This window comes from Glycine soja, chromosome 10 (assembly GCF_004193775.1).
Source record: "Glycine soja cultivar W05 chromosome 10, ASM419377v2, whole genome shotgun sequence".
NCBI lineage: Eukaryota > Viridiplantae > Streptophyta > Magnoliopsida > Fabales > Fabaceae > Glycine > Glycine soja.
The window spans coordinates 44,454,761-44,466,195 of NC_041011.1; the positions used below are offsets into that span (position 1 = coordinate 44,454,761).

Here is an 11,435-nt window from a genome sequence, read left to right on the forward strand (position 1 = left end):
ATAAGTCCTTATAAAGTAGTAAAGGTAATGTTTTTGACTTAAATTAAAGTTTTTAATTACTATCTTTTACAGAAATTCCACATGTCAGTTTTTTTTATGGTTATTTTTACGTTGAATTCAACACAACTTAATTTTATAAAATTAAATTTAAAAAATTGGAAATTTTTAATTTAGAAAATAGAAAATATTATATAAAAGGAGGGAGTTGAATTATGTGAGCAATAAAAAATATTTGGCTTCAATTTTTGAAATAGGAAATAATAATAAAAAATATTTTGGTGTAAAAACGTAATTTCTGTTTTGCGTACATTTAATAAAAAAAGTTGAGGGTTTTAAGAGAAAAAACCTTAGCAATGAATAAATTTAAACAAAATGCTGATAATAGTTATCACTTAAGAGAAAACAATAAACGACATTTTAATAAGCAGGACTCATTTTTTACTCTAATTTTATTTTTGTAGCCATTGTATTTTGTTATTTTATTTTATTTTTATTTTAAATTTTTTACCTAATTATTTAATTCTTCTTAGTTCTAATTTTCAACTTTCTTTATTATTGTCAACAAAAATTGATCCATTATCAAGAATCCAACTCAGGTGAGTTCAATCTCTTTTACCAATATGAAATCTTGTTGGTAGATAATATATAAGTAAATTTATTAACACTCATTGAACCCCTTAAAATCTGTCATGATCTTGATAAGTCACAAAATTCAACACACCTAAATTTTTCTTTATCTTGAAAAGAAAAAAAAAACTCCCTTTAACATTTTTTAAAATTGATCAATTGTATTGAACTGTAGATAGAAACAAAATCCAAATTATAAGATTTTAGTCCCTGTTGGAAAAATATACAAAGTTCAAATAAAACAACATAATAATTTGAGAAAACATTCAGTGTTTCTATTTTCTCATTAATCATTATAATATATTATTTTATTTTTAAGAAGTTATATTAAAATCATAAAAATAGAAACAATACTTTTATAATTATTAATGAATACAGAATATTTTCTTATCAACGAATTTGTGCTGTGCATATGCTCCTAAATTTCTTCCTCCCATTTTGCTCATGCAGAAGTTCAACAACATCCATTGTTTTTTTGCCTATTTTGCTTACTATGTCGTGTTTGTTCCATGCTTTGACCTCCCTTTTTTTTGTCAGGTGAAGCTTGGAAGTGGAAGCTGGAACACAACCTATACTTTCCTTAATTTATTAACTTTATGCTATTATCAAAAAATTAAGTTGTAAGGAGAATAACCATACGTATAAATTTGTGTTGGAAATGTTCATATGTATAAATTACTCATTTGGTATTTATATTTGTACAATATTTATATTTCAGTCCTTATGTTTAGGAATTATTCCTTTCAGTTTCTACACAAGCAAAGTCTTTATATTTTAGTTGCTGTCGTTGAATACAATTTCACACCATTATAAGTGTTCTAACAGGACATTTACATGTTTATACTTTACGTTTTAGTCCTTGTACTTGTCCTATTTTTACGTTTTGGTTCTTATGCCTGTCTAATCTTTATGTTTCAGTCCCTACATTTAAAAACTACTCATATTAGTCCGTATACAAGCAAAATCTTTATGTTGTATTTTAACTATTACACTATTTTTTATTTAATAAAATATTTAATCTTTTGAAAAAAATAATAAGAGTTTAAAATTAATAAAAAAAATTAATATATAATCATGCAAATATATTTTCGCCAACCAATAAAAATGCATAATATTGATATAAATGTCATTTTTACTTAATTTCCTGATCATCAATTTATCATCTATTCAACGACTAATTTCATCAATATTTTTAGTTGAATAAGTTAACAAATTTAAGTTTTTAAATAACTATTTTTTTTCAACTTTTTTAAGCAACTTATTAACAAATATAACCTATATTTAAATATTATTAACTAATATTTTAATTATTGTTTCACCATTATGATTATGAAATTTGAAAATTCAAATTTCTTTTTCGTTATGTTAAAAATTTATGCTATAAATATTTCTATAAAGCAAGGACAAAGAGCATTTACTAAGTCACCGCACTACTACAAGTAGTAGTATAACAAATTTAATGATTTTTTTAATACCATTGAAAATTCTTAATCACATTATTAAAGAGCTTAGTGATTTCAAAATCAAATGACTGATTTCATACTTTTATTATTTCTATTTTTTTTATTTTCGCATTCATATCCATTAACAGCCATTATTCTACATAAATTTGTGTGATCTTATTTCAATAATAGAATGCTAACAGTACCTTAAGACACTAGTTAAGGAATCAAAAGTGAGAAGTTTTTAGGAAAAAATACAACATTTACCAACGTACCCTACCGTGATTCTGAATAAAAACATTTTATTTATTGATTCCCTAACTAGTACCTTTAAGACACAAGTTGGCAGGACCTATTTCAATATCTGCTTTGGTATTCAGGAGATTTAGGCTTGTTACATTTCTCCAGGGAGCATGGTATCACCAGGTAGATCACAAACAGCAATTCCCTGACACCAGAGTATATATGTTTCAGATGATACAGTTAACATCATGAATATATCAAACAATTAACATTTTTGTCAAAAAAAAAAAACCCATAATGAATGATGTTTACCTCGCCTGTTAGGTGAGCCACACATCTCTTCTCGGCCAACAACTCAGCTTCCGTCTGCAAAATATGATGATGAATCATCAAAGCCTCAAAGGTTATCAAATCGAAATTCAAATCACGAATCATCAAGTTAATTTTTTAACCATGAATTGTATTTTGTATCAAATAATAAGATTAAGTGACAATGAAAAATAGCTTCAAATATATTGCATAGATGATATGTAGTGTTCAATGTAAACACCCTGTTAGAATTTTTTTTAACCATTTTAAAACTGGATTCGGCCCAAATAATTAAGTTTACTCCTAAACATGACCACCTAATTAGCTTCCAATTAATTAAAACTCTCATCTCACAAGGTATAAATAGCACCAGTGGTCTAGTGGTAGAATAATACTCTATCTCGGTATAGACCCGGGTTTGGTTCCGGCTTTTGTAAAATAAAAATTAAGTGGGGATAATTCAGTTGGAAGAGCGTCAGACAGACGGAAGATCTAAGGTTGTGTGTTCAATCCATGCTCACTGCATTTTTTAGCACTTTTTTTTAAAGTCTAGTAACTATGGGTTAGGCATACATGAATAAAAGTTAAACTACATTTATAATAGTAAAACTAACTTTTTAAGTATTTGCCAAATTTGAAGTTGTGGCATAAAATGTATGAAGTTTCATACCTTAGCTATTCGCTGCTGGAGGTAGTCATCAAATATGACATCCTTGACAAGTTCATAATCGCCATCACCCTAATGGATAAAACTTTCGTCACACATAGGACAATAGCAGTTATAGAAATTAAAAAGAATGAAGAACACAGTAAACAAACTTACCTTTGATCGGCATGGCATACTGAAAACAATACCTTCAGCTATTCCATAAGGATTTCCATCGCTATATACCTGGTATTGCAATTGCCAACTTTGTGATTGAAATAATAACTCAACAAATAAGAGAATAAAAAGACATGAAATGTATAAATGAAGGGTGGCCATGCTTAAATTTGCAAGAATTTTTTTTAATGGACCTTCAATTGAGCTTTGAAATGTCCAGATATATAAGAGAAAATTTCAATTTGACTACAACTCCAATATTGTTTTAGTATGCATGAAAAGGAGCGGAAATTGTATTGACTGTGTGACTTGTGTTTTTTAAATTTTTGTTTCTTATATGATACGGAAGACAACTTTTTCCCCATTTTGTGTCTGTTAGTTCAGTTAAATCGATTTGTTGTAAAACAAGGTGTAGTCTTGCTGAAAAACTCATCTAATTTTTTAACAAATACATGAGGTTACTCAACTAATATCAACTTACACCAGAAGAAAACCAATCACCCTCGGGAGTAGGAGTTACTAAAGATCTTATGGCATCAACAATTGACACAGAAGTTGATGCAGCTGATGATCTTCCCCATTTTTGAATAAGTGCACCACCTCTCTGCCAATCAAACAATTACTTGTCAGCTTTTAGCACAAGGAAACTACATATCTTTTACATCATGTATTTAGCTATGGACGCTAACTACAAATTTTACCTTTTGAACCTTTTCAGTGAACTCTTCCTCCAACCACTTCTGATCCTTAACCACCTCTTTGACTGGCAAACCATCAATTCTAGCATTTAAGAAGTCGGGGACCTATTAACAAGATAACAGGTAACACCAGATTAATATCATAAAAGAGAGTTAAAGAAATTCAGTTCATGCACATTATTCTGGTAATGATCCTTCAATGACCTGAGTAGTTGAGTGGTTGCCCCATATCGTCACATTTGACACTTTATCATAGAACACACCTGCCTTGAGGGCTAGCTGCGCATTTAATTGAGACAATGCAGAGAAGATAGTTGTTATTTTTTTTCCCTATTGTAGAACAATTTTAAAAAGTTAAGTTTATAAACTTCGTTACCTGACATTTTGCTCTGTTCTCATCTAAACGAGTTAAAGCATGAAAATTTTTGGCAGGAATGTTAGGAGCATTCTTCAAGCAAATTAATGCACTGCATTTAAATACACATGAACATTAGCATAAACAGGCACAACGTGCAATTTCAAGTTTACCCATAAAAAGCCAAGCTTACTTTGTATTGCAAGGGTTTCCCACTACTATAACTTTGACATTGCGGGATGCAACGGCATTTAATGCTCTTCCCTGTTGTACAAAAGGTATAATGTCAGTATAATTAACTACACTTTAGCGGAAAGCAATAAATATGATTTAAATCTGATTATCGTTTTACCTGCGCTGCATAAATCTGCCCATTTATGTCTAACAAGTCTGCTCGTTCCATTCCAGGTCCTCGAGGTTTTGCACCTATTAGCAAAGCCCATTCTGCATCTTGGAACACTTCATAAGGATCGATACCAATACTAACCTCCCTCAACAAAGGAAACAAAGAGTCCTCCAATTCCATTGCAACACCTGCATGTTCAATTATAACATTTAGAACAACAAACATCAGTACGTGTTATTTATACCTACATTACTCAACATTAAAGGTATATCTTGTTTTAGTTAAAAGCACAATAAGAAAAATACATAACCTACTCTGACCCAACAAATCATATTCATGTAAAGTTATACTCAAATTTCTATTGTTGATTGAATTCCCATCTCTCTCGCTCCGTAGCAGATTCTGTTAAGGCATTAGGTTTGTTTAGATGGGAAGAATCATTGGGGGACAGTAGAGTAAGAATTAGAAGTTTGATGGTAGCCTGGAAGATTTGAGGAAGAAAATTTTGTTGGTTCATCAAAGGTGCAGTTAAGACAAAAAATAAAGTGACAGATCATGGTTGCAAAGTCTCTTGTAACCAAAGCTGCCTCATTCTTTCAAGCAATAACATGTATCTATACAAATGGAGGAGGCTGGGTCATCTTTTCTTATCATACATGGAAGAATACGAATTATTCCCACTTTCAATCAAAAACAGATACCAAAATTTACCAAATGCAGGAAGCTTACCTTCAAGAGCTTGGATTGACCTTTCTGATCCCAATAATTTGAGAGCAATAGGTTGATCTGGGCCAAAAACTTCACCAGATGCAAGCTGGCACAATAAATCAACTCAGGTTTTAGAGTGAAAAGAAATTGCATGATCATTAAAGATTTAGGTCTCATAAAATAAATCTCAAAGCACATGCAAAATAAAATTATCTTCTTGATCACTCACCATACATTCAATTCAGCTTTCATGCTAAATTCAATTTCTATTTCATGTAACAACAAAGATACAAGAATGTGGTGATTCCAAGTTCCAATAAATCTTCAAATTATAAGCTCAAGTTTTGTATATAGTAGTAAGGTTCAAGTGATTTAGAGAAGAGATGACGGTATGAAGAGTAACATATAAGTAAATTCTAACTAAAAGTGATGCACATGTATGGTCAACAATACACAGTAGTGTTGATCCATGTATGTGGTTATCACAATAAATTTCTCAAATACAAAGGAAAAAAAATCAGTTGTGAAAAGGCTACACAACAACATAATCAGCAACTTCAAACAGATAAGAAATTTTAAGATATGCAACTATTTCCCTTTCAATGACTACAAAAATCCTAATCTGAGAGTGCTGGTACAACAACAACAACAACAAAGCCTTAGTCCACCAGGGGAAGTCTGGTAAATGAATCACAAGATCCCATTCTACTCGGTTAAAAACCAAAATTTCAATCTGAGGGTACTGATATAATAAAAAGTAATTGGAAATAGATAAATTAAGAGATAGATAAGTTGAATTTCTAATGTGCTTCACTGACACAATTCTTATTTAAATCCAAAATGCATTCACCTTGAAAAGTAGATGATTTGCAATCATTCCAGCAGCACCTGAGACTGCAATGTTAATTAATTTCTTCCAGGATCTTGTCTCTTCTTCCTGCAAAAACATTGGCCAAATATTTCAATGAGGCAAATAGCATAGACTGACAAATTTAACTGTCTGATAACATCTAAGAGCCACTAAATTCACATGCACACATGTTTATCCTCTCCCCTCTTTCAAATATCTCATAAGAAATAACATCAATACATGATTACTTTAATGCCCTCAAATTCAATTAATTGTTCATGTTGTGTATCTTTTTTTATTGAAATTATATTGAGTATAAAAATGGAAAATTGGAAAGAGAAAAAGATTTACAGAATTAAAAGATAATGCACACTGCACAGCAAATTAAAAATATCAAGAATAGCCCTGCAATTATCATAAATGCCACTATCGCTACAGCATGGAAGTATTGCTATTCCAGTCAAATCACATCATGCTATCAAAGACATTAACTCAGACTAATTGATATATACTTTATGGTTTCATTAAGTAGAAAAGTGTTGAATTTTTTTTTTTAAAAAAAAAAGAACACCAAATGAAACAAATGCTATAGTTCTGAGATGGAGACCCTTTGTATCTAGAGGAACTAATAGGACAGAGGTAGCTGTATGAATTGCTATTGCATGGTGGTCAGTTTGATGGGTAAAACTCCAAATTGTTTCCGATTTGTGTCCCTAAATGGTTCAGACAACAACCAATAAAAGATAATCATTACAAGTTCCTTATAGATTCCCCCAGCATTAGTGATCTCAAATTACATATGAAGATTGAAGACCAACTGTCAAACACAATTTTGGCATGGAAGACAACTAATAATATTACTATTACTGATACTTTTTGGCTATCTACTGATGTTTAAACAGAAGGTATACACCTACACCAAACTTAACAAAAGGTAAGGAATCATGACAAGTGCAGTTAAAGGCAAAGATACACTATGTATATAGCCTAATTACATACTGCAAAGAAAATTGTGCATCAACATGCAATTTTTTACTAACATCAGTACTGCCACATCAAACAAATTTCTGCTACAAATACCCAACAAACCTCTCAGAAAACCCCAGGAATCAATCAATAGTGGGGAACTCACTCACTCACTCACAGAATCATGGACAAAACAAAACCCACAATTTGAATTCAAGTCTCAAGACAAGCTAAAACAACAGAAAGTCATGGATGAAATACACAAGAGAGGGAAAAGGATACTCACAGCCCTCAAATCATAGGTAAGGCAGAAGACACCATAGCACTCAGGCTTACTCTTGGGATCCGAGGTTTTCACAGCTGGCACCTGCACTTCACTGAGAAGCAAAACAAAAGGGATGGAAATTCAATCAGACCCAATAAGCTGAAAACCGAACATGCATTCTGAAAACAATAAAGTTACTAACTTTGGGGCAACAGAACAACAAATCCTAGCTTGTTGAGTTCTATGAAGTGGCGCAATAGTGCAGTGGCGATGTCTAGGAAGAGTCCTCGATAGAAAAGGGAGCTGAGATGAGTGAAGATGAGTTTTTGAGCAAGTGGGGTTGAACTGTGTCACGGCCATGGCAGCACAACACAGAAAGCTTCAAGTAAAGAAGTAAAAAAAAAAAGGCACTTTTTTCTGCTTCTGGAAGAGTATGAAGAACTTTCTAAAGGGTATGTATGTGTGTATGAGACGATGATGAAGAAAGATAACGTTTGGTTCAATCAGAGGTTGCAAAGTGTAAGGGAGATAACCAGAAAATTGTTGAAGGTAAAAATGGAGGGCAAGGGAACAAGAGGATCATTTGAACATAGTATAAGGCCATGGACATGACACATGTCGTCAACTTTGGCCTATCGTCAATTCTTCATCTCCTTACTTGGGAAATTATTGGATTGGATACATGTTGTGTACAAATACTTTATGTAATAGATTAATTAAATGTGATAATCTAAGTTTTAGTATTAGATAAGGTCTCTTATACTAGGTGCATATTGTGTATGTGAATTAAATATAGTATATTTAAGTACCGAATTTTGGTGGTACCCGTATGCATAATGTCACGTGAAGGATATATGCCCTTTGTGCAATTATTAGGGATTGGAACAGTAGCATTATGATCTGCTGTGTAATTAAAAAATAAAAATTATAGGAATTCGAAAAGATTACCTAGATTATAACTTTTTAGATGAGTAAGAGTGGTAAAAGTTATTTTTTTATTTAATGATTAAAAAAATCAATATTAGTTATTTTAACTGCTACTGTTGATGTTAATTTATAATCACTTATTACTTTTTCATAATAAAATATATCATTACGATGTCTAGATAAAGATAGACTGGTGAACGGGTAAAAAAACCGGATATTGCTAAGCATGGTCGGATAGGACAAGAATGTTTTATGTCACTACACTTTTGTCTACTAAAATATCATGTATGCGTGGAGAGGGGGATATAGTCATATAGGTATATTAATTCAGCAAACAATTTGATATATTATTGACTAAAAATATGAAATATATATATATATATATATATATATATATATATCATAAAAAATGTATTTTAATAAAAATAAATAAATATTTAGCATAGTAACAACAAGGAGAAAATATAATATTATGAAAATACAACGGACTTATGAATGGCCCTTATTATCAAAACACTTAAGAGAGAACAGGAACTAACTTCCTCTTCTCTTTATACACGAGTTTCTATATTTTGTTTAATATAACAAGATTTAGTGATTATGAAAAAATAAATAATAAAATAAGAGGATTTATTTTGAGACAAATATCTAAAACTTTAAAATATTTATAAGCTAATTATTGTAATGTTAAATTATTAGGTAACAAATAGCAATACAGTTTATTAAAAGGATAATATTGTGTGGCAATACCAACTGTGACACCAAATTTAAAGTGGATGGCAAATTTCTTTGTTTTCTATTTGAATAGATATGACCTTTGATTGTCATGAGGGATAAGGTCAACGTTTTAAGAAATCAGGTAATTAAATTAAGAATTTGTAAACCCAGCTCTTCAATGGAGGAGCAAGGTGAGATATTTTTAATTGGCTCATTGGAAGTTGGTTTAAGATTTTTTTTTATTTGAATATGAATGAAGAAATTGTCATTATATTTTGCATTTGACTAGTTAGAAACAGATACGATTAATGCGACTAAATGCAAATTTCTTATTTTGATAATAATAAGGATAAGTGCATTATAGAAAAGTTATTTAATTTAATTTAATTTAATTTCATTCATAATTTCTAATAGATAAGTAGTAAAGATTGATATTTAGAAAATTTTGATTTTTTTTTATCAATTTTTAATAAATATGTCAATATTTTTTTATTTTTAATAAGTTAATTCGTCAATCTACTAAACAAACGACCCATTTTTTTAATGTGGACCAATCCACCCCAAATTATCCAGTTTTTCCACCACTACACCACCTTCCAACACATGTGATTTGGGCCCTTACGTATATTAGTAAGCCCAAAATGTATCGTATCCTTATTTTTTTTTATTTTTAATATTTATATTTTTTAAAAAAATTAAATGTTTTTTATTACCTTTTATTAGTGTTGTGATATACATCTAGTTATATTATGTTAACAATCATCATGAAGTGTAATATAACATGGGATATATATATTATAGTGATATAAAAAATAAAATTTATGAGGATTAACTAAAACTATAAAATTAAAACCAAACCTAACTATATTATTACGTATTAAAAACATATTTTATCATATAAAATATAATATAATCAATAATCCAGTAAAAAAATAATATAATCAATAATATTAATTGATTATCTAATATATAAATTCTTTGAATCCAGTGTTGCCCCTTCCTATCCTGAATTCTTAATACACAGAGTCACGCACTTGTTCCTAAGATTCTAATATTACTTAAAATGAAAAATTACTAATTGAGAATTTCCAAATTTATCAAATCTTTTAATTAAGCACAGCAACGCTACGTTTCAAACATTCACGGAAAAAAACACGCTACATTTCAAATCAACTAGATTTTAATATCCGTGTATTGTACCTGCTTATTTAAATATGTAAAAATATGATAAGAAATATTTTTTCATTAATTTATAATTTTCTATAAACGATTTATTATAAATACTATTTTTAAGATAACATGTATATTTTCATTTTATACAAAATAAAATTTTAAAAACAATAATAAAAAATGAGTATAATTTTCTAATGCATATTTTAATATATAAAATAATTAATATTATACAAAGAAAAAATCTATTTATTTTTATGTTTCTATAAATATTATATTAATATCATTAAATAGTATATTAATATTTGTGGTGAAATTTATTTAATTTGTGCATATATTCTCTCAAAAAAAATGTATGCATATAGATGTGGACTAGTGTAAAAGAATGGGCTAAATTATTTTTTTTATCTTCTAATTTATTTTTTAGAATTAATTTCATTCTCTAATTTTTTAGGGTTTAATTTGATTTTTTAGATTTTAAAATTGATTCAATTTGATTCTATCATTTAAATTATATCAACAATATTATTAAAAAATCATATTATGTGGAGAATTTAAAACATCACTAAATAATTTTAAATAGTTACAAGCTTAGGTTTTGTCACACAGTCAATTTAATTTAAACAACATAATTAAATTGAATTAGAAAAAATAGAAAATCAAATTAAATTTTTTTGTTAAACTAAATGGAATCTAAACAATAAATTAAAGAAGAAGAAGAAAACTAATTTAACCAAAGTATGGATAGTGGAGAAAGTAGGGTTCTGTTCCTAATTGCAATGTGATAAAATGGGGCAGCACCGGCCACTGGTGGGTACAAGGTGTGTAATGTAAGTGTAACCCCTCTCCTCTTAATTCTCACTCGCAGTTTCCGTCATTTATTTATATATATGTTACTAAGTGGAGATATCTAGGGGCAGGACCTAATTTCATTTCCTCTTTTCAGTTTTCACAATAATTCTTGTATTGCTTCTCAGTTCTCTCTCTCT

General features: G+C 29.5%; 1 protein-coding gene across 1 annotated transcript; it reads right to left on the reverse strand.

The window, feature by feature from the left end:
* Positions 1 to 2,139: 2,139 nt before the first annotated feature.
* On the reverse strand, positions 2,140 to 8,302 carry LOC114372222 (malate dehydrogenase [NADP], chloroplastic-like). The gene is made up of 14 exons (XM_028329686.1): positions 7,835 to 8,302; positions 7,654 to 7,744; positions 6,402 to 6,488; positions 5,573 to 5,657; positions 4,850 to 5,031; positions 4,691 to 4,761; positions 4,519 to 4,609; positions 4,347 to 4,421; positions 4,146 to 4,247; positions 3,926 to 4,048; positions 3,445 to 3,513; positions 3,292 to 3,360; positions 2,625 to 2,678; positions 2,140 to 2,517 (listed from the first exon to the last, which is right to left on the reverse strand). The coding sequence occupies exons 1-14, from the start codon at positions 7,990 to 7,992 to the stop codon at positions 2,464 to 2,466; spliced, it is 1,311 nt and encodes a 436-aa protein (XP_028185487.1). The 5' UTR covers positions 7,993 to 8,302; the 3' UTR covers positions 2,140 to 2,463.
* Between the last annotated feature and the right edge of the window lie 3,133 nt (positions 8,303 to 11,435).

What these genes read in the sequence shown, in the direction of transcription:
- LOC114372222 (XM_028329686.1), bottom strand. Translation starts at nt 7,992, where the DNA reads ATGGCCGTGACACAGTTCAACCCCACTTGCTCAAAAACTCATCTTCAC. An exon ending in TTACCTATGATTTGAGGGCT is followed by an intron (nt 6,489 to 7,653) that starts GTGAGTATCCTT and finishes ATGTTTTTGCAG; the next exon opens with GAAGAAGAGACAAGATCCTG. An exon ending in AGAACAGAGCAAAATGTCAG is followed by an intron (nt 4,422 to 4,518) that starts GTAACGAAGTTT and finishes TTAAATGCGCAG; the next exon opens with CTAGCCCTCAAGGCAGGTGT.